At 44.2% G+C, this 23,680-nt stretch overlaps 1 protein-coding gene across 15 annotated transcripts in view; it reads left to right on the top strand.

Moving 5' to 3' along the window:
• Positions 1 to 23,680, top strand: part of LOC118270120 (collagen alpha chain CG42342) — a 219,263-nt gene that overhangs the window by 193,194 nt on the left and 2,389 nt on the right. For 2 of the 15 annotated variants that reach the window (XM_050706962.1, XM_050706954.1), the window contains exons 2-22: positions 5,856 to 5,926; positions 6,051 to 6,086; positions 6,253 to 6,288; positions 7,069 to 7,104; positions 7,507 to 7,578; positions 8,239 to 8,307; positions 11,229 to 11,408; positions 11,701 to 11,806; positions 13,207 to 13,295; positions 13,376 to 13,510; positions 14,362 to 14,388; positions 14,465 to 14,512; positions 16,639 to 16,743; positions 16,830 to 16,874; positions 16,966 to 17,019; positions 20,436 to 20,462; positions 21,892 to 21,945; positions 22,059 to 22,085; positions 22,180 to 22,350; positions 22,489 to 22,623; positions 22,843 to 23,152. In XM_050706962.1, coding sequence (XP_050562919.1) covers positions 5,856 to 5,926; positions 6,051 to 6,086; positions 6,253 to 6,288; positions 7,069 to 7,104; positions 7,507 to 7,578; positions 8,239 to 8,307; positions 11,229 to 11,408; positions 11,701 to 11,806; positions 13,207 to 13,295; positions 13,376 to 13,510; positions 14,362 to 14,388; positions 14,465 to 14,512; positions 16,639 to 16,743; positions 16,830 to 16,874; positions 16,966 to 17,019; positions 20,436 to 20,462; positions 21,892 to 21,945; positions 22,059 to 22,085; positions 22,180 to 22,350; positions 22,489 to 22,623; positions 22,843 to 23,019 — 1,700 coding nt within the window. In that variant the 3' untranslated portion in view covers positions 23,020 to 23,152. Of the gene's footprint in view, positions 1 to 5,855; positions 5,927 to 6,050; positions 6,087 to 6,252; positions 6,289 to 7,068; positions 7,105 to 7,506; positions 7,579 to 8,238; positions 8,308 to 8,502; positions 8,557 to 11,228; positions 11,409 to 11,700; positions 11,807 to 12,229; positions 12,328 to 13,206; positions 13,296 to 13,375; positions 13,511 to 14,361; positions 14,389 to 14,464; positions 14,513 to 16,638; positions 16,744 to 16,829; positions 16,875 to 16,965; positions 17,020 to 20,435; positions 20,463 to 21,891; positions 21,946 to 22,058; positions 22,086 to 22,179; positions 22,351 to 22,488; positions 22,624 to 22,842; positions 23,153 to 23,680 lie in introns of all 15 variants that reach the window. The other 13 variants (XM_050706963.1, XM_050706956.1, XM_050706964.1 and 10 more) reach the window with 11 other exon arrangements.

Raw genomic sequence — 23,680 nt, 5'->3', positions numbered from 1 at the left:
ATATTAGTATAGATTGAAGTCTAAAAATGTTTACATCGATCCACTGTTCGTAACTCCTGCCTACACCCAGCTCGTGCCGAGTTAGACTTTGTTTTTGTTTTTGAGTTATAGCAATCAAATTATTGTGTGTTTAGATACACACACCAATGTATGTTACTGCATTTTTCTGTTTTTTTTTTTACCTACTGTTTTTTTTTAATATTTTCCAGCTATCGTTCTAGTTACCAAGTAAATATTTTTTCTTTATGTCTTTCCTTCTTCTTTCTCACCTAGGAAAGGACCGATGTGTAAGTGTACGATCGTCCGCGTGAAACTATATTGATCTACCAGACGGACGGACGAACTAAACATTACTCATCTATTATTTTATGATAATTATTGTCCTTAGTTTTCCAAATAATAATATGTGCAGATGAATATTAATTTTAGTTTCTCGTTTACTGATCTCAAGTTAATTTTTAGTTTTAATGCTTTAAGAGATGTAGGATTCCTGCGCCAGCTGTTGGTTTACAAACACACAACTACTGTAGCAGGGACTGATGATGAATGACGTTCTCGGCACATCTAGTGAGCGTGGCCGGAGCCTGCCAGAGCCGGTCCGAACCGGTCCCGAGCAATGTTATTTAATTGAAGCTGACGCGTGGGCGGAGCCGGACCACACTTGACGAATTAATGTAAGCCAGTAATAACACGGGGCGCCGAGTAATTCATACCGGTAATGAATTATAATATATCATAGCCGGCTATAAACGTGCTCCGCTCACAACACTCCTTCACTCTAATGTCTAGTTCCCGGCCGTGTAATTGACTGGACGCCATTTGCGGCAGCCGCAGTGCACTCGACAATATCTTCAAACATTGTTTCGCGAACACGGACAACAACACTAGTGCTGCTTCACGGGACACCAAATACACGATACCAAGCTCAATTCGAGTGTCTAACTGCCAACCGATCTCGGAAAAATGATCTGCAATTATTGCAATTACGAAGTTATAGTGCTCGGCCAGCCTCACCTGTAGAAAGGTGATCACACGGCCTCGCGGCGGCATACACATGAAGTATTTAACGTCGCGCGGTGTGTGACTTCGCTTGCAATATTCATTGCTGTCTCAGAGACTCCCACGTGTCTGTATTATATCATCTCAACTATAAATGCAATAGTAAATTAGTTTGTTACCTCTTTACGCGATATTCAGTCAAGCGAATGTTTCGAAATGTTGAATAGATACGTAAAGTTGGTTTATATAAAATGATCACATTAAACAAAATAAAAAACTAAATCGTGTACAGTCATACCCATCAACTAACTACGGTAGAAAACTAATTTCATTTGGAACGAATACGAAAGTAAATGTATTCGAACATGAGAGAGCGCGGTGCGGTGTTGGTCAACTAATTGAAAAACTTTGTGTCAGGCGCCGCCGCGAGGTAGCGCGCGCCGCTCACTGCCGCCGCACTCGCCGCACTCGCCGCGTGTCGGTGTCGGGGACCCGCAGCTCCAGCGGTGCCTGTGTTCGTCCACTGCCTGCTGCCCACCCACCACTCACTCTCTGTAGCCAGCTACTGCTGTTTTCCAGTAGCAGTTCCTCACTTCTCTACCTACGAGCTACGAAGGAGTTTCATCTCGACCTCACAAGACACAAGCCAGGGGTTTCTTATTGATGTATGCAGCTACTAAGTTTGCTTGTAATATCCGTTGAATTGTCTTCGTTAGGTATTGCAGTAAGACAAACAGAGGGTCGCGCCCTCGCGGCGGCCGCAGGGACGATATATTGCATTCCTCGCCAGAAATTTACTCATTAGAGAATAGCGCAGGACTAGCGTGGCCCTGTCCAGGGTCACTGCCTGTCGACTATATACATACATGAGTAAAAAACAAATATACGCCATTGTCCGTAATATTCCCACACAACTTGCAACATTACAGCTCTTTTTTGAAAATTTTTAATTCTTATTTTTTGGTTTTCGTTGAAACATTTAGTTGTATAATGCGTTCGTTACTGAGTCACTGACTGACTCTCCATTTGTTAAACCACTGAATTAATTTGGGGGAAAGAACATCGGGCATTTTTGTATGGGACACTTACCTACGGCGAACAAAAATAAAATTAGGTACGGTGGATAGGCAATTAAATCTAGTTCACAGTGGTATAGTTCCCATATCTGTGGGTCGTGGCAATAAGGAGAAATTGGACATTTAAAAAATATTTATAAATGTTTTTGGGCAATAATTGAAGAGGAAAAGGGGAATCAAAAATAATTAAAACAACATATTTTTCTCTTAACTTTTGGCGAAGGACTGCGATGATGATGACGAAGGACTGCGATGTAGTAAGATAAGCGACCTGCGCGAGCGCAACATAATACCAGTTATAAGACTATGGGCGAGAGTGAGAACGAAACATGCACATCAACTTGACGGATTTAGTCTGATTGGGTTTACAAAAATACCACGGAGTGATATTTTAACTTACTGAGCGGTCGTTTAGTAATTAGGAAAAATAGTCAACTTAAAGTATCATTTTAATTTTACTAATTATTTCCATTTTCCCATTTTTGTGAATCAAAATAACTACACAATATTAAATATGATTGCAAACACTATCATTTAAAAATATTTTGGTTTATGTTCGCGACTTTTAAAAAATCGGGTAAAAAACGCCCGATGTCCTTTGGTACAGAGATAGTTTGAGACTCGATAAAAGCATAGAATACTTTTTATTTCGGATATTCCCCGGGAATGGAAACTATGTGTTAAAATCCCGTGCTTTAAACCAAAAACCTATTTGATTGAAATTCGGTACAACCATAGATGTAACCTGCGGTCACACCTGTGTGTGACCTGCGGAAAGAATAACATAAGGATCGTTTGTGACCTGTGATCGTTCTCATTATTATTATATCTTATTTTTTTAAATCATGAAAATAAATTAAATTCCCTATAAACATAACTTAGGCACTGAATCAATTCTGATGACGTTTGCTATAGCCGTAGAATAATCCTTGGAAAATACTAATTCAAAAACCCAAATTCGGCCAGAATTTGTTATTCCATGCGTACGAAGTCGCGGCCAGAAGCTAGTTACGCACATAAACTTGTAAACATATTCCGACGGAACGAGAACGTCCTCAGATGTTTATATCAGTTTCACATTGATACGTAGTAATAAGGTAGGAATGTGTTATTGAGGGAGTGAACCAATGGCTATACGTTGTAATTTTTATACTTTTGATAATCTGAGCAAAGTTAGAACAACAACGTACTACGGCAAGTTGCATGAGTGCTGACGCGGGCGCGGCAGCAGCGCAGGGAGGGGGCGGGGATATTAAGATTCTGTGCCGCGGCGCCGCCTGCCACAACCCGGAACGCAATTTTTGCGAAGACTTTATGCTAATGTTTACCGATACCGTATTAAGCCCCTTTCATTATGTGTGCGCTTCGGAGACAGACACCGGCAATCTTCAATTGAATTTAACTCTGGAAACAATCTGTTTGTATAAATTGTGAAGTTGACAACTGAGCGGGACTGTACTGCACGTGTCCAGTCTTTGGCATTAAAATAATTAGTAGTCTCTTCTTTTAAATAAAATGTTCGATATTTTATTCAATCGACAGCTGTGCCCCATTAGCATCAGCAATGAATCAGTCGATATTGATGCGCTCACCTTCACAACGTTTCATTTATACATTTTAATTATTCCATTTTGCGAATAATTTGCGCATTGGATGGAATAATATCAGAGAGACCACACAGAGTTATAGCACATTCTGCCATGCAGCAAGTCGGACTCAATATTGACAAGAGCTTAGCGCGCGTGGCCGCCGGTGGTTCACTAACATTGCTGCGAGACACTCAACTAGAGCACATTTCGGTCTCGACTAACGAATAGCTTGAAACCTGTCCCGCTCGACCTCCCCGCCGTTGGTCTGCGTGACAGAGTGTCCTCGAGCCGCGCGCCGCACACAGCACTCAGCTCGTGCCGCGCCCTCTGCCGCAATATAACGAACACAACTAAACATTATCTGATTAGGGGAAGAGAGAGCTAGTAGCTAGCACATGATGTATTTTGAAGACATAAAATAAATAAATACGGTTTATACTGTCACTAGTGGCATTGGTACAGCTGACACCGCTGACACCGCGACGCTGACACCGGCGGCGGCAGTGGACCCTCGCGCATAAAAATAAGATTACTTTCTGAAGTTTGAAGCAAAATGGCGCTTACACAACGCTAACTCAATTTTCACACAATTCCTCTCCGGGAGGGTCGCGACTTAGGAGGGCCATATTTTACCCCTCGCTTGAGATCAACTCGATTATAACAATTCAGATAGCGCTGTAATGGCTCAATAATGACCTGACGATGAGTAGAGAAGCAGGTGAACATAAGCAGTAGTTAGTCACTTCTACTCTAGAGGGCGGATCCTTTGATATTGTAGTACACACACATTACAAAATAGGTAAGAGACTCTTGGCTCGCGCAGATTGTAATGTTTATACACTTTACTTAAGTATTCCAAAGATCGCAAAATAGGGAAAATTAACTCAGTAAAACAGTATACATAGCGGCTGGGCGACAATAGGTCCGACCCTGGTTAGAAATAATGATTTGTGTGATCTACAAAAGTATGTATGTGACAGGGAACTGGCGTCTGAATGGGACAGAATACAGGCTGATGTCGAATGTATCAAGCCACGTAGCAACGTGTAGCTGTACTGGCTCCGCGTTCAAATATCAGTCAGGTCATAAAGTATTTAGACTCTCCGGGGTGTCGGGAATCGCGCGACGATCTCCGGCCACCGTAAGTGCGGGTTTGCGGACGGCGAGCAAGGGTAGATCGCCTCCTCAAATAGCCATCAGACTACCACAGATGGGGCCCAGTAGAGCTGATGCCTGATCCGGAGCTGCAGACTACCTAAAGGGTTTACCGGGGTTCCGGCTTGAAAAGCCGAGAGTAGGAACGGGGTGGTTTTTAGTCAGTAAGAATCTGACACTCCCTCTCGCCTCGTCCAAGGCGAGAGAAGTCATTGGACGATTTTCACTCCTCAACAAAAAGAAGCCCATAAAGTATTTGCTTCCTGGTGTAGCCAGACTGCGGACGTAGCCGCCGTAGTACTAGTTAGTCGGTGAGACTAGTACTACGGCGGCTACGTCCGCACGTCAGCGCTACGCAACTTGTAGCAACGTGCTACGCGACTGTAATTTTACCTCAGTGCTGCGCGTGATAGTGTCAGCGCGGCACTTATAGCCAAATTAATTTTGTAATTAGTTGTTACTGATGTAATTCAATGGGAACTCAATAGTTCACGGAAGCGCACAAAAGGCCACAGAGTTTAACGACCCAAACACTAGAAACTTTGCCCCACACTAAGATTTTAACACATAATACTACACCCAAATCCAGAACAACATTTTGTGGATCACCCACCAGAGTTGCTTCGTGGAGGAATCGAACCCGCTACAACTTTCGGAGCAGCCGCTTGCTAAAAAAATATATTGTACCTTAAGCCGAGTACAGACTTACACGTAATGAAAATGAGCCGTCACATCGCCGCGACGTATCTTGCAATGTAACAAAATTCCCATAGAGTGGACGGCTCACGCGTACCATGCATAGACACGGACGCGAACGGAGCATTACTCAGTCTGTACCCGGCTTTATCTTTCGTTTATAAATACTCGTAGTATAATTGCTTTACTAACTTCCCGCGGTATCACCCGCGTGCTGATGAAAATAAGAAGCCTTTAACACAACTATCCTACCAAAAAGATCCTTAGCACTACGTGATTCATAAACTGTATAAGTATAACAATAATGAAGCATTTTGAACTCGTGATGTCGTTGTTACAGGTCCGCCAGGGCCGCCGGGCAAGCGAGGCAAGAAGGGCAAGAAGGGAGACCCGGGCGAGCCGGGACCACCGGTCAGTACTCCAGTGCACTTGTGTTGCATATTATGTTTATATTGGCGAGTACAGACGCCATCAGAAGGCAGACTACTCAATTAAGTTTCAGTTTACGTTTATTTTTGTTTTGTTTCGTTTGCAGGGGTTAACGGGAGCTCCTGGGAAGAATGGATTCCCGGTATTTTATTTTTATTTTTTGTTTCTTTTCTTTCTATCTCTGAGGTCATTTCCTTTGTGTAGACGTAAAGTCATTTTACCTCGATGATCGCTAGGAGCGAGCACCACCGGCCCGCTCCGAGCGCTCGCGAGCCGGTGCCGGCCACCTGACGCATGTCACGTTTCAGGGTAGCAAGGGCGAGAAGGGCGAGCGAGGCTACATGGTAAGACAACGTAGGCGGTAGTCTTGTGCCCTCCCCCCGCCTCCGCGCCTCCCCCGCCTCGCCTTACTAACTCAGTCCGCGGACTCTTTACTGCGTCACTGTTGTACCTGTCCGGTGTGCACGGAGCACTGCTGACAGTGGCTTCTGCAACTATTTAATAACACGCAGTAAAGTTTCTGTACAAAAAGTGGTGTGCTCTGCAAAGCTAATGCCGTGGCGCGCATAACCCGTAGTGGTACGGAGCTGGGAACGAGTGGCACGTCTCGTACGCCATCCTGCGCCTGTGTGACGTGACGTGACGTGACGTGACGTGACGCCCGAGGCGATCCCAGTGCCGAGCTCGTTAGTTAACGCGAATGCATCCCTTGTAGCCCTGTACCTGACGCAGTAACATTCTATCCTAGTAGTAGTTGGTCTTGTATACTAAAGTAGCTCCTCTACTTACTGCAACTATTTCCTTTATTATAAATAAGCCAATCAAATAGTTTAGTAATACCTAACACTGATTTCAATTTAAAACCGTAGTAATGATATTACTGAGGGTCAGAGTCCTGAAATGTGTAGATCCCAGAATTGTGCTCGCATTCACAGATTCTGGCAGACTCGGTGCCAACTTGCAACTAATTGCTAATAGACCAGTAACGCTTACATGTGGCTATATAACATACATACATAGTATGTACATGTCACCCTTCCTGTACATACATTTACACTTTACTTGCTGCATCTGATGCAAACATTACCTCTATAAATGTAACATAATGTTTATTGTACTTTCAGGGCCCTATCGGCTTGGACGGACCTAAGGGAGACCCAGTAAGTAGTTACTATGCATTTCACTTATGTATAAAAAGCTTGACTTTAAATGATTATGTTTTTCGGCTTGTACACGTAACTGTTTAACGAAGAGCTCGACAACTTCCAAGCTATTTTAGACGTTTATATTCATGATCAGCATTCTGCGACAGCCGACGCGGGGCTGTTGTCGACCTGCTACTGAATGTCGTGGAATGTTGATTCTCACGAAACCTTGACCTTTTGATGAAGGGAGAAGGGTCAATTTTCGAGCATTGCAATAAAATAAATTCGCTAGCACAGGTGCAAGGTCGCACGTCAGTGGCCCACTGCCGCATCCTCACCTGTTTATTGTGCACAAGCTCGCTGCGCGTGCACAGGTCGACTCGTGCGATTACTAACCGTGTACGCGTCTCACTCCAGGGCCGGCCCGGCGACAAGGGGCAGAAGGGTGAGCATGGCAGCCCTGGCTTTGATGTCTTCTCTGCCGTCAAGGTACGTACTCGCAGTAGCATAACCAACCATAATTTTATCTAGATACCCCCAAGATGCCCAGAAATTGGTTGCTAAGTAACCACAATTATTTTGATACACCTATATTAAAATATAGGGGCAGTAAATCGGAAATGATAATTAGACACTCCGTGTCATAAAGTATTAACAAGACACACGATCTTGCTACCAGAGTTGTCATAATGTGACTCGGTTTCCGAAGGTACTCTCCAGTGTACTATACACTATACAAACATCACCCGACATGGTAATCAATTAAAATGCATAATTAATTTAAACGAAATGTTATCATCACGCTACAATCGACGAATACCTTTTTATACTGCTATTGGAAGACACAAAGCTTACGGTTGGCCTGATGGTAAGCAATTACTGTAACCTAAGCATACATAGTTGCTACACTAGAACATCACGAGTGCTTTGTCTACCATATAATTTAACTACTATTTTGAGGAATTCTCTCAAAAGTTGGGGCATTCAAATAGATTAGGCATACGGAGCTCTCATTTGCCAGACCAGACGTCATACTAGTATACGTTTACGTACATTGTACTGGCACGGTCGTGTATATGTATAATAAATGTGGTGGCAGTGCCGCCACTGCAGCTGCTTCTTAGTAAAACGTGAGTGGTGACATTGCAGGGCGTGAAAAGATCCGTGGACAGTTTTAAGATTAGTCCATACACGAGCGCCGAGATCATAGCCGTCAAGGTACAGCCGTAGTGGCGCTAGTAGTGCTTCGTGTCGCACGCGTACACGCGCTTGTTGGGCTTTATATGTCGTTGTAGGTAGATGTGTTTGTGATTAGTGTACGGTTTGTGTGTATTGTAACCGTGCCGGTGGAGGCACGCCCCGCAGTCGGCACGACGCTGCCGGCTGCGGGGAGTCTGACGCTGTGTGTCGCAGGGGCTGCAGGCCGCCGGCCACAACATCTCGGCGCACACCGTCATACAGCTCAAGGTGAGTCCCGCACGCACACACGCACGCACACACGCACGCACACACGCACGCACGCACGCCCGGAGCCACGCCGCCGCCCGCCGCCTGGACCCGCGCTGGACTACGACACTTTATTTACGGAACTAATCATATGTGACTGACTGAAACACGCATGCTTTCAATCATTGCATGCATTTTGTCTGGTGTATTTACACGTGTTCATTATTTAATATCATTAAGCACATACTCACATTCTAATTTGTTAAATTCGTGTTGCTCTTCTTGGTCTCTAGTAACCGATCAGTTACTTTATTGCAGTTAACTTCCGGAAACAATATGATGCAAAACTATGTAAATGGTCCTGCATACATATAATAGATAATTATGTCACTAGACAAATGTTGAACAGCCCGTCATAAACACAATTACGCAATGTATCACTCCCGGCTTGAAATAACAAAATAATATATTAAGTTTGCCATTCCCATTCATCACTATATGTATCACTCCCCAACTTCTTCTTTACCAAGTATGTTATTTACTGTTCATGCACGCACACAACATTCTCACCACTACTCACCAGTCAACCTTTGGGTGAAACAGATAATGTTTGGTGGGTGCAGTAAGAAAGTAGGAACAATACACACTCGGCAAATTATTAAATATATTTATTTATTTCAAGGTTCAGGTTCAACCAACAATTGTTTACACACTTCATAACAAAACAATTTTCAAGTAAACATTTGCACGTGTAACAATTAACTACAGGTTGACACTGCATGCACAAGAAATGGATTAAACCATCAGAAATGATTTACATTATTAAAACAAGTATAGATTGTGGGTTGCATTGGTTTGTTCTTACGACTAGATTATTTTATATAACATTATAATAAATAATTTGACAATAAATGAGATCGAAAAAAGGACATGGCTAAACCAAAGTATGGACGTCGTAACCCGTACAAATAAATATTGTATAAATATGGTACCTAGCAATAAATAAAGCCGCATAATTAAAAATTGATATTTTGTAGTTAAGAAGGTCCAGAAACTTGGCATATCTGCGCAATCCTGTAAATAAAGTAGCGCTCCTACGTCAAACAACGTTACAAAAACTTCAAAATATAACATTGCTATGAACTTTTACCAAGGCGTTTTGATGAACCTGAGCCGAAAGTTATTTATATATGAGGTAGATAGGTAAACAATTCTGCTTATACTAGATAATGAACACAAAGTAACCAAGGACAGAGACAAAATATATAGTAAGATTGTGCAATCTCATACAAAATATATATTTTGTGTCGATCAAAACGTTTACAATTATTTGGTTTCAGAAAAAAGTCATTATATTACCGTTATTAAAAATTGATGTTCGTTTAATTATTTCGATTTGATTTTCGGGGAAAACTAATGTCCTAATAATAGCTTGCAGTACCTACTTCCGTGTTGTCATGTCAAACCACAACAGAAAAAAATCAATTATGAAACTTATTTTTTGTTAATTTTTGTTCACCAAGTTATAAGAATTAGTTAAACACAAAATAATTCATAAGTGAATATTTAAATGATACGGTTTAGCGTGAAATTCGTATTCTTGTTATTATGCCTGGGTCAGTCATTTAGCCATCTCCTTTAAATTATAATACAACACTATTAGTAATAATTTCAGAACATACTAAATAAAATCGCAATTAACAATCAGAATAAAGAAATACATATTTAAGAACATTGAAGACAATTTTATTGAAATAGATTAATAAGCTAAAATAGAATTAAATTAGACTAGATTATTTTATATTACATTGACGAATAATCAAACATTAATAATAATTTGAGAACAAATCGAACAAGTCTCAATTGTTTGCGCGTGGTGTAGGTGAGTCTGCGCCAAGTACAGATCGACGTTGTGGTGGACATAATGGTGCAATAGTAATTGTCGGATATCGTGATGGAGCACGGTCACGGAACCTTATTAGGCTCTATCATTTTGGACAGTCAATCCGATTTTATATATTCTAGAAAATAAAAAAACAAAATCTTTATAGGCTTTTATGCAGCTAAGTATTTACAGTCATGCAAACCAAACGGGTATATAAGATTTCTGCTCAATCGGTGGAAGATATCAAATGATGCCTCAACCGATTGAGCAGATTTTTTTATGCATGTTGCAACATTCCACTTCACACGCATATACGCATGTATACATACATTGCAAGTGAACTACATACATTGAACATACCAATAAAGCTATAAGAAACGTTTATTTATTGATTTAACCAAGTTTCCTTTACAACTAACTGTTTTAATTTAATCAATTTAACAATATTTCCGTTACAGCTCTGTACTAACTTCACGGTGAATACCTGTAGTATCACAGTTGCAGCTAATCAAATAAAATGCAGTACACATCATTTCCTTTAAATATTTCTTTTCTACCCTCATAAGATTGCCTATTGCATGAGTGTTGTCAATACAATATATTGTTATAAAATAACAATAGTAGCATCAACGCTGCGGACACTACCCTACACAATATAATATAAAATTATATAAAGTGTTGAAGAAATGAAAAGTAATTGATACAAATATTGTTGTAATTTTATCAAAGTGTACATTTTATGCTTCGCACTGATATATTGTATACCTACTGTAACGAGTGTGGCTGACTGGGTGTGATCGTGTTGCAGGGCGAGCCCGGAGAGCCTGGGCCTCCGGGGTCGCCGGGGCCGCAGGGAGCAGAGGGCCTGCCGGGCCATGAAGGACGAGCGGGGCCTCCAGGGCCCTCCGGTCCTCCGGGACCCGCGGGCCCTGTCGGACCTCCAGGCCTTGTCGGTCCGCCTGGATCACTGGGTCCCGCAGGACCAAAGGTTAGCATCTTAAGCTATTTCTAATTACTTTGGTAATTGTATGACCTCCTCGTGGAGGCGACATTGCCATCCGTATGTCACCACCCCTGCTCTCTCAGCGAGTGTCATAAGGATCGGAAACAAATAATGGGATTTTGCTTATCACATAGGATTCTTAACATAACTGGGCAATAGTTGTAATTAAGTATGTATGTAAATGTAAAGTTTTTTATATCTTGGTATGGCATTCGTAGAAATATTAATTGAAATGTTTTTCACATGAATGAATTAGTTTGCTTATACGTGATTGCAGGGTGACAAAGGTGACAAAGGCGAGCGAGGCTACACGACCACTCTGAAGGGCGACGCGTTCCCGACCGGCATCATCGAGGGCCCGCCCGGCCCGCCCGGCCCGCCCGGTACTGTCCCCTGTAGCTGCATGCTCGGTGTCGGTGTGCCGGTCCCACGCGTACTACACGTAGCTACTCGACTAATTCACTGGCCAGCCCACGTGCACCACACTAAGAATTTATTAACATTTTTATTTTTTTTAACTATTTTTTTATTAGAGCTTTTTTAAATGTTCAAGCGAAGCGCAACTTCTCTCCAAAAAATATCGTACAAGTCATTTTTTTTATATTAAATCAAAAAATCACTTTTTAATGTCAAATAAGGTACAAATACAAAGTGATAGTCTGTCGGTCTCTTGCTCGTAAAATTTTAGATAATATCAGGTACGAGTACCTAGAGGTATATTTTTTGCGACGAAATCGGCGAGATGTTGCGCTGGGAGTAGTTAGGCTGGTAATAGCGGGTGAGGTGACGAAGAGTGTTGTGCAAAGGCGCGGCGGGGGCGCGCGGCGAGCGCGGCGACAGCGGCGCGGCGGGCCCGCCCGGCCTGCCCGGCGACAAGGGCGCGCGCGGCAAGCGCGGCAAGCGGGTAACTCGCACCACGCCGCACGACGCACGCTGCACGCCACTGCCACCGTTGGCTAGTCTAGCTTAGCATGCACCTAGCAGCCGCCTCGCACGCGCATGTTCACGCTTCGCATGAGTCTAGCACCCAGTAACACCTGCCGACACAAAGAACCGAGTAGTTATTGTAGTTGTGGTACAAGTGACGACTGACGGACAGCGGCGGCTGGCTCGCGCACTCTCCTTACAAGGTAATCCGTTTCACATACTTTATATTCATGTAACCACTAGGCCACTGGCGCAGAAATTATTTCAAGCGCATGTCTACTCGTAGAGCCCGTACCGTAATACCTTTGTCCCGTGTGTAGAATAATAATATAATAACAGAAAGATCAATATCGGCTACAAAAGCAATGCCCGCTATTGTATTCAACAAGTCACATGCTCTGACTAAATTCTGCTCATCGATAGGCAGCTCGTCCAAAGGAGATACCTTCTGTCATTTATTCTGAATGCATCATTTCAGATCTTAAATTCTACGACAATATTCGATGAAATTTTACGACGATCAGAGCTATCAAACACACTGTATTTATAGAAAATATTTCTAATAATACATATATACCTAATTTAAGATTACTGCATTTATAGTAAAGAGTTCACTACAAGTATTTGTTAAATCACGCCTGCCGTAAAACAAGGGCATAAAAATGTCAAACATTTCTAGAAGTGTGATAGAATGCTAATTCTGTATTATATAACATTCTATATGGTATAGTAGGGCCTCGCGCATAACATTATTCCCTTGTGTTACTGAAGCCGCGAAGGTGCAAAATAGGTAAATCCACGATTGAAACAACGTGTGGAGCATGGTGGACGAGTCAATGAGTGCGTGTGTGTGCAGGTCGCGACGGCGAGGCGGGGCCGCGCGGGCCGCCCGGCGCCGACGGCGCGCCCGGCCTGCCCGGCGTGCAGGGCCCGCCCGGCAAGCCGGTCAGTACTGCTGCATCACTGCCCGCTCCTGCAACTATGTAATCATTATATACGTACTCATATTTTATTCTGCATCCTAGGGCGAGATGGGTCCTAAAGGAACCAAGGGCGAGTATGGAGATATGGGCTCCCCTGGCATGCTGGGCGCGCCCGGCCTTCCTGGGCCGCCCGGCTACCCCGGCTTGAAGGGGGAGAAGGGCGACAAAGGCGACTCGGTGAGCTGCGGTCACTTATACATACATATACACGGTGTACAAAAAGGGGGTATACATATCAAGTGCACGGTTTCTAGATAACATAACAAACGATACGAGTAGGGTTTTTTAAACTTATGTTTTCATGGAACAAAGTTATGAAGTGACCCCTGTAGGGTTGTGACACGTTTGTATGATTTAAAATCAAGAACCATGCGACACCAAGTATATGGTACCAATTTATTTTAACGTATTTTAAGCTGAAACTTTGTGAGAGATTCTATTTAAGCTATATTCTTCAGTGCTTCTTGATGTATATGGGTATTTTGTTACACGCTGTATACAAAGACCAGTTTTTTTTTATTAATCAAATAGCAAATTTCTATTGAAAAGTAGATGTTGTTCGTCAATGTGTATTGCGAGTGCTATATAGTTTCAATCTATATATTTTTATTTGGTCTTTATAAATATTAAAAACAACTTTACTCGTAATAATATAATATTGATTCAATTTGACTGCACGGTTGGTGCGGTGGCTGGGCAACTGGCTGCCGCGCAACGGGTAGCGGGTTCGATTCCCGCACGGAACAACTCTTTGTGTGATCCACAAATTGTTGTTTCGGGTCTGGGTGTCATGTGTATGTGAACTTGTATGTTTGTAAACGCACCCACGACACAGGAGGAAATCCTAGTGTGGGGCAAAGTTTAAAAAAAAATTGCACAGTATACATTATTATGTAAGTACTTACGTGTCAGATGACGCCAGCACATAGTACTGAGACGTGTGTGTGGCGGAGTGAGAAGTAACGTGTCGTGTTGTTCTGTTCCCGGCGCCGCGGCCACTCCACGCGACTGCACGCGACCCTCGCCAGAAGTACAGGAAGCTGAGGAGGCGGCAGGTAACTATCCACTCCTCGCACACGGCGCCACGCCCTCGCCTCGCCCTCGAACTGTTAATCTTTATGCCCACTGTTGAACTTGCAGGGAGATGGCACCGGCTACGAGCTCTACGGACACGAAGTTGTAAGTATCTGCATAACTAATAAACAAGTTTGCGTTGCCTTATTCGACTGAATAAAATGATGCGAAGTGTCAGTCAATTCTGAGGATTCTGCCAAATAAAATGAATCCGTACAAAGTTTTTACATAAAAATATACTACACCCGTATTTTGCTAATACAAACATATTTAGTCAACAGAAATGTTGACTTTTAATTTATTACATTTCATCAAAAAGGTCTTAACTCATAAAAAATCCGTGTATGAGAAAAAACCGCTAAAGCACTGGATTTCATCGCTTGCCATCAGGTGAGGTAGTGGTCAAACGCAAGCCTATAAGCGATTAAAAATATATCTTGCCAGACTTTCCTAAGGGTGACCCGGAGCCGCGGACTACCTAGCGGGTTACCGGGCACCAGCTCGAAGAGCAAAAGCATTACAGGGGTGGTGTTTGGTCAGTAAGAGTCTGACACTCCCTGTCACCTCACCCACGGTGGAAAACAGTCTCCTAATTGTATATTATGACCTGGTATGTCCTGGTTGTGGCCATGTATGGGGTGGATAGCCACCTGATTCGGGCACTTAAATCCTTATATAAGGACTCGAGTGCTTGTGTCAGGATAAATGGGGACTACACGGAGTGGTTTGGCATTAATCGGGGTGTTAGACAGGGCTGTGTAGCATCTCCTTGGCTGTTCAACTTATTCATGGACAGTTGTTTGAACGATTTGAAAGTAGGTGAGTGTGGGTTAAGAATGAGTGACACAGTGATCAAAACATTGTTGTACGCCGACGACCAGGTACTTATTGTCTCATCGGCCGAAGAACTACAACGAATGATCACTGTGATGAATGATGCTTTTGAAAGGAAAGGTATGAAAGTCAATGTGAACAAGACGAAAGTGTTGGTGATAGAAAGGAATGAATTAGTAACAGAATGCCAGGTAATGATAGGTGGTGAAAAATTGGAACAAGTGAATGAGTTTGTGTACCTAGGTTCTTTATTTACGAGAGATGGAAAGTGTGAGGGAGATATTGAAAGGAGAGTGAAAGCGGGAAATAGTGTCAATGGTGCTTTACACTCTGTAATGTCGAGTAAAATTGTATCCAGCAAAGCTCGACTTGCGGTAATACAGCGTGTACTAGCACCTACACTTATGTATGGTAGTGAATCATGGATGTGGCAGAAGAAGCATGAAAGCAGGATTAATGCGGTGGAAATGAGAGCCTTGAGAAGTATGTGTGGAGTAAAACTGAGTGATCGAGTAAAAAATAGTGTTGTTAGAGAAAAGTGTGGTTTGAAAGACGATGTAGTGACAAGGATTGAAAAGGGAATGTTACGATGGTTTGGACATGTAGAAAGGATGGATGAAAACAGATTTACGAAAGAAGTATACAAGGCAAATATGAGTGGGACCGTCGGTAGAGGGCGCCCCAGACGGACATATAGCGACCAGATTGGCGATATATTAAAAAAGGGCCAAATTAAAAGTACCTTTAACCGACGAGCATGCATGAAAAGATTGATGACTGTTGATGAAGCGAAAGAAGTGTGTAAGAACCGTGGCAATTGGCGTTCCATTGTCTCTGCCTACCCCCATGGGAAACAGGCGTGAGGTTATGTATGTATGTATGTTGTGTTCAATTCTAATTAAGGTCATAGGTACGCGATGGATAACTCACTCACGCCCCAGCCGCAGGAGACGCTCCTAGCGTCGTGGATCGCATAACGATCTCCGGTACCGTAAGTGCGGGCTTTCGGACGGCGATCAATTCGCCGCCAGACCAGAACTACTCGTATGCCCGAACTAACAACATGTCGCGTTCCGCACGCGCTCAATGTGCCATCAAACCACCACAGACGCGGCCCAGTAGGCCGACGCCCGGCCAGGGTGGCAGGTCAAGCGCAATGACCGCGGCCCGCTTCGGAGCAGGATCGAAACGGGGTGGTTTTTAGTGAAAAATAATAAGTGACATTGACATTAAATATGAATGCGTACACTAGGTGCTTTATTCCGCTTGCGTGGAGGTTATGGCAAACTAGTTTGTGTGCAGAAGGCCCACAGTACAACTGGAACAATGGACTGTCATGGGCTGCTGTATATATTATGAAGTTTCATGGCATGATGTTTATATTATGATGTGTACAGATGATGGGCCCACCTGGCGCGCCGGGGCCCGCCGGGCCCCCGGGAGTGGCCGGTCCGCCCGGCATCAAGGGCGACAAAGGCGAACCCGGCACGCGCGGGAAGTCGGTACGTATCACCTGTATGCACAGCCGGCTACTGTATTACAATACCTAAAACACGTCCCTATTAATTTCCTTAATATTATTTTTCAGGGTGAAAAAGGAGAGAAGGGTGATGCGGGCCCCATGGGCCTTCCTGTGAGTGCACCGGTCTTTATTCAGTAGTTGTGGTGTAATGTACATCTACGAAATCAAGTATTTGCATGAATATCAACTCTGCATCCCTCAGGGGCCAGTGGGGCTGCCGGGAGAGCCGGGCCGGGCCGGAGACACGGGCTCTAGAGTAAGTAGTTACTCGTTACTTGCGTTCTCTAGTAACTCATTGCTATACTAATGAATTATTGCTTGTTTAACGCTCGGCTGCGGGTCGGGAATGGGGCGCGCCGCTGTGCAGACTAGCTTGACACTTTAACATTCCACAAGTCATACCTCAGCATGTCCACTAAGTAGCCGGTAGTCGAGTGTGTGTGTGTGTGCGTGTGTGCGTACTAACCCGCGGGTGGTGTGGGCGCAGGAGAATCGCTGGCCGCCGGACTTCGCCTTCACGTAGTGACCGGGGCTGCGCGCCACCGGCCCGGGGCTCCTCGCCGCCGGCCCGGGGCCCCTCGCCGCCAGGCCGGGGTCGCGCGGCGCCGGCCCGGGGCCCCGCGCTGCAGGCTCGTGGCGCCCGCCCGCCGGCTCCCTGTAGTGGCGCGTCGCTGGACCATAACACGACACTGCACGCCCTTGTATATATTTGAATCGCGTGACCGCAGCTTTAACTTGGCTGTGGGACTTATGACTAATGTTTATTTTTGTAAATTCATCTGTACCACTACCACTTCTGTAATGATTACTTGCTTTAGTTTCGGTCGAGCCTAAATCCTGTACATACCTCATGTAAACTTGTTGGCAAAATGGGTATATTATAATATTAATATTAGATAAATATATCATAATAATAATTTGTTCCTCACTGAAACAATTCCAGTCATATTTTGTAAGTATGTGAATTCGTGTTAATATAATTAGGATTACGCTCAGAGTAACTATTTTTAAAAGGTATAAATATACAAATGTACAATAAGCTAAGGATAGTGTACGAGCAGACGGAGTGCCAAGTACACTGTAAGTGTTGCCTCAGTACCAGTAGTCGCTAGTCGCGGCCTGCCGCGCTGCACCGGCCTGCCCACTGCGCGTCTGTAGGCTCCGCTGGACAACCATTCATGTCTACGTGTGCACTCTACGTAAAGCATCTCCTAACCTAATTATGTACGTTTGTTATCGCGGTACGATTGTCCGTGTAAAATTTAGAGAAAAGACCTAATCAATGCCCAGAGGTAAATTCTGCTGCACTTTTGTAATCGAAAGAAAAAAAACATTTATTACACACAAGCAAACAACAACAAACAAGTAACATACATGTACACATTATAACGTGGGTATTAAACATGTGCTAATTGGTACATATCCAATTATCCATGTCCCAAGTCTGCGGCGACATGGGACCAGTTCAGCATGAGTCTTTGACACACGGCTCTCAATCCTGACATTACCGTGGGCGATTCTATAAACCTGTGCCTTTTAAACAATAAATTATTCAAATTGGATCAGACGTTGTCGTTTACGACTGTAAGTAAATCGTTGAGGAGTTCCCTTAACTGTCCAGCAAGCCCTTAGTGATTGTCTCCCCCATCTCAGTGTGAAGTTCTTGTCCAGGCCAATTTATTAACCCCAACCACAGTTACTGCTGTAAACCTGTCTTATAACTCCATCGTCAGATTGATTCCAGACATTCATTAAACTGCTATACATCAAGATATTTAATGAAACAGTTTACCAACCTATTTGGTCGCCTCTAACATTTTCGCAAGTTCCTCTCGACACTCGATATTTAGCACAATCTCCTGCCCTTTTGTCTCTGATAGACCAAAAAATGCCATAGATAAATACTTTATACTTATATTTTACATTTCATTGGAGCGTTGGGAATTGATATCTTATATATAACAGGGTGATGGATGGATCACCTGATGGGAACCAATCACACCGCCCTTGAAAACCCCCAACACCAGAGGAGTTACAAGCGCGTTGTCTGCTTTTGACGTACGTGGGTATGTGTTGGCTGTAGCCGCGGCGGGCGTTCCAGTACAATGTATCCGTGTACATAATATACATTAGGACAGTGTAGAATAAGCACTCATGTGATATGATCGTCGACGGCATGGCGTTTGTAGTGAACCATGTCGTGTACAAAACTTCGTATCGACCATTGTCATATCTTTCTATATTTTAATGTAATTGTTTACAAAACTGTCGCCCAAATTCTTAGAATAGGCCTAACTATAATTTATAATTATATGTGAATAAATGAAGTGTTGTCTTATGTATGTAAGAAAGTAGCGAGTCGGCGCACACGGGCCGAGTGCGCGCCACCGCCGCCGTGTGCGCCGGGTCGCGCGGCGCCGCGCTGGCCGCCCCGAGGTGTTACCGTCCCACTAACACGTAATGTTACCTACTTTAATGTTGATTCGTGCGTATTGTACTATGCTACTCTTACTAGTTAATCAGCTTAATGTTCTAAATGTTGAGTCCACTTTTACGTAAGCTTTAGGTGCGTGCGACCTACCTCCACTTGTTATCCCTCAGCGTGCAGGATCCGAGTTATCAAAACATGTGCAACAAAACACAAGCTGCGTCCCGAGTAAGAATGTTGTTTAATTTATCATAAAACGCTAATGCCAAACGGCTAATGCTAAATGTAGGTATTTCTATGGCAACCTCCCAATGTGATAAGTGTAGTACCAAACGGCTGAGGCTTACAGATTAGTTGGACCTTTCTTGTTATTTTGGGTTTGTATCGAAACGCGCCGTCGCCCACGCGGCGCCGCGCGGCCTCGAGCCCCGCGCCACCGCGCGGCGCCGCGGCCGGCGTTTGTACATAATTAACCGGTAAGTATCGCGCTCTAGCCGCTCCTTGTTCTAATGTCACTTCTATTCGCTATTACTATAAATACAATAACTTTCTTGTCTTTGTATCGTCGTGTACCTTATAAGCGTAACATTAAGAATTTAGTTTTTTTATGGAAAACGAAAGTTGTCATTTGTACCATAATATACATCACGAAAACATAAAATATTGTTGTTTAAAAATTATTTTGAAAATAAATATTTGCATGCCGTGCATACTCGTGTTTCTTTTCTTGATCAAATATTTACTTAGCTTCTCTATATGTATCGCATATTCGCAATGTACTTTATACCTATTCTTTCCTTGACTCATCCCAGATACAACACGTATGGGTTTTAAACCTCGTTTGGCATTTTAAGTAAGTCTACAGCTGTCTATAGATAATTGCCTACGTTACTTACTCCGAACTTTCTTCTTATTCAATGGTTTTTGCTATGCGCATCCCAAGTCTTCAGCATATTTGATACGAAAACAAAGGAAAAACCGCATCTATAGCAAACTGAATACAGTTGTAGTGAAGTACATATTTCATAGTGTATATGCATGAGCGTCATACGCTGAGCACTGAGCTGGCGAGCACGCAGGGGGCACGCACGCGGCACGCTGGCGCCGCGCTGGTGCCACGCTGGTGCCACGCTGGTGCCACGCTGGCGGCGAAGCGAGCGTGTGCGGAGCCGCGTGCGCGCTCCTGTAGCGGCCGCAGCTCATCTGTCCGTACTCCGTAGTGCTCACGTGTTCTTGTTCCGCAGGGCCCGCCCGGACTCGACGGCATGAAGGTTAGTCCACTAACTCACTACACCTTTCTGTGCACTGTCGTTCTTAAAAAAAAAAACAAATATTTTTATCCGGAAATGATCTTTCTTACTTTACTTTTTCCAATAATGTACATTAGATAGTCCATTCGATGGAAAACAGCATTAATAAGCTAAAAAAAAATAGTGGAATTGTCGTAACCAACTAACCAATCTTGTTCATACAAAAGTAGTCTCTAAACATTGGACATAAGATTTATAATAAAGTTGGGTGGGAGAGGACATTGGTATCCTCTCGGTCGTTTAGAAGTATCCAACCCACTGATTAATTACCCACGCCATCATTCTCCGGGCGCCCTCCTCCCTGGAACTATGACACAACTAATTAGTACTCTGCCTTTGGTGTTCCGCGTGTACTTAAGCTATGTTGTTCGCCTTACTATTAAAACCTGGAAAAATAAGGGTTTGCCTCGGAATGTGAGAAAATCGCCTAAAGTTCGTAGAAAGTTCACATATTCTTTAAATTAATTAGATTTTTATTTTGTTTGTTTTAAAAAATCGTTGTTCCATACTAAGATTTTCTCCTGCATCGTGGGTGCGTTAACAAACATTACAAGCGTTCACATGCACATGCAACTCAGACCCGAAACAAGTATTTGTGGATGACACAAAGAATTGATCCGTGCGGGAATGGTGCACGGCAGCCAGTTGCCCAGCCAACCGCGCCAAACGTGCAGTCTTTCATTACAAATATTTCATGTCCTTTGGGTTTTATGCATTATTTATAAAACACAAGATGCACAATGTTGAATAAAAACAATACTCGAAACTGTGCCCAAAAGTACACACAAGCATAATATGACATTTCAAATTCAACCTTACGCGAATCGTTTAAAGTTATTATTAGAATAAATCATAGGAAAAAGTATAAAATCTTATAATTGGCGTTAGCTAGTTGGACAAGGCATTGAGTAAAGACGAACCTACTTTAATTAGTAGTTATTAAAATTAATGAATTACTTGCCTAAGATTAATATGTTTGAAAAAAGCAAACAATTTTAATATGTCTGCGAAGCACTCATGCTAGCTAAGGAGGAGGCGGGAGAAGACATTGGACGATTTTCCCCCTCAGAAAAAATATCAATGAAACAAAGATATTTATTTTTTTAATCTTAAATGAATATTATTATTTTTGAAAAAGGATTTTTCACAAATAACACGCACATGTAATTACAATCTGTTGTCCATTCATTGACTAATCTTCGTCCAAATTGTGCTCCGAACAAAGACGAGCCGTACTGAGCTCTGTTGCTACCGATAGTAATATAAAACAACATGAGCCAGTCATCCGTCAATGTGTAACACCGGCGCTCGTGTAGCTCCTCGTTGCGTCACCAATGACCATGTATTCGCTCCGGGCAGTGCCGCACTAACCGCTCGTGTGACTGTACAGGGCGCGCAGGGCGAGCCGGGCTCGAAGGGCGAGCGCGGAGATCCGGGACTGCCAGTATGTACTGATGCCTTAACTATCCTTTATCTACGCTGATATTGTCATAACTAGTTTTCGTCGTGTTCAACACAACGGCCCCACTAATTGATACTCGCTCACTGATATTTCAGGGAACTGACGGCATTCCCGGACAAGAGGTTAGTCATTCCATCATTGTCATACAAGTCATAAGTATGTGATTTACTGTAACTAAGTGATTTTTAAAAATAATTTTTGGTTTTCGCTCGCTAGGGCCCCAAGGGTGACAAGGGCTACAAGGGAGAACCCGTAAGTGCCGGAACGCCCATCGCTGATGTATTGCACGGTGCGCGCGCCGGCCAGCCAGCATGCGGCCGGCGCGCAGCTAACAAGCCGCTGTCGCATGCCCTACTAACTGCAGTAGTCCGATATCTCGCGGTGCAGGTGCTACTACTCTCTCCTACCTTATGAAACATGTGAAGCACGGCCTCTACACAACACACTCGGGATGGCGAGGCGACCCCTTGCACTGTGGCTCGTGATCGGAAGATGTTAGTATTACAGTGTGCGCCAACTCCGCAGGGTCCGGTGGGCAAGCGCGGGCGCAAAGGTGATAAAGGCGACAAGGGCGAGCAGGGCGTGCCCGGGCTGGACGCGCCGTGCCCGCTGGGGCCGGACGGGCTGCCGCTGCCCGGCTGCGGCTGGAGACCCACCAAGGTGCGTGCGCCCCCTTACGCGGGCCGCGGGCCGCGCCGCCGGCACTCGCGCCGCGCTCACGACGTCCAGTCGGCCACGCTCCGCTGACCGTATGCTTGTTTGTCCCTTACCGTTCGAATCGGTGTGTAGCACTAACGTCATGTACCTAACCCGCTGTCCCACTAATACTGTAACTGGTGACTGGCCACTAACCGACGGGCTGTGCATGGTGTGGCACAGGAGGCGCCGCCGCAGGCGCCGCACCGCGAGGACGCGGGCGCGCCGCCCGACGACTCGGACGAGGAGGAGGGCGCGGAGGGCGCGGACGAGTACGAGGGCCGCGACGACGAGCTGGACGCGCCGCGCGACTACGACGACTACACCGACAACGCGCACCACTCGCACCACCACGACTGACCTGTGCCTCTCCCCTCTACTCTCTTTTCACACCTACTTGAGCTCCGTCAGTATTGGACTGTAAATAATCCCCCCTCCCCCCTCTGTAACTATTAACTACTAACAGCGCGGTGGTGGTGTAGATGAACACTGAGTGAGTAATGTTCTGTAACATAACGATACTCGATACTAGTTGGCTTCGATATATGTATAGTGTACTGTTATAGCAAACCCACCTAACTTGTGTAAGGTTACGGTTGCGGTCTCATTTACCAACGCCTCTAGAAGCCAAATGCGTTATAATATTTACCATCCATATTGCATTTTACAACACTTATTTTTATATCCTGTTTCCGGCATCGTAAATATTTTTGCATATTATGAAATACTTTGGATAGTCCGTAGGTACTCTGAGGTCTTGGCGCAAGTTTATAAAACGTAGGACCGGGTCAACAGAGTACCTATTAAAAAAAAAAGTTGCCCCTCACTAGGCATTTTTCCTGTGTCATGAGTGCATTTACAAACATACTACAACATAGTTCACATGCACATGACACCCAGACCCGAAACAACAATTGGATCACACCAAGAGTTGCTCCGTGTGGGAATCGAACCCGCTATACGTTGCGCGGCAGCTATTTCCCCATTCACCGCGCCAACCGTGCAGCCAATACATTTGACG

This window comes from Spodoptera frugiperda, chromosome 30 (genome assembly GCF_023101765.2).
Source record: "Spodoptera frugiperda isolate SF20-4 chromosome 30, AGI-APGP_CSIRO_Sfru_2.0, whole genome shotgun sequence".
In the NCBI taxonomy this organism is placed as follows: Eukaryota; Metazoa; Arthropoda; class Insecta; order Lepidoptera; family Noctuidae; genus Spodoptera; species Spodoptera frugiperda.
The sequence above is the reverse complement of the archived record's forward strand: the minus strand, read 5'-3'. Positions and strand labels throughout refer to the sequence as shown.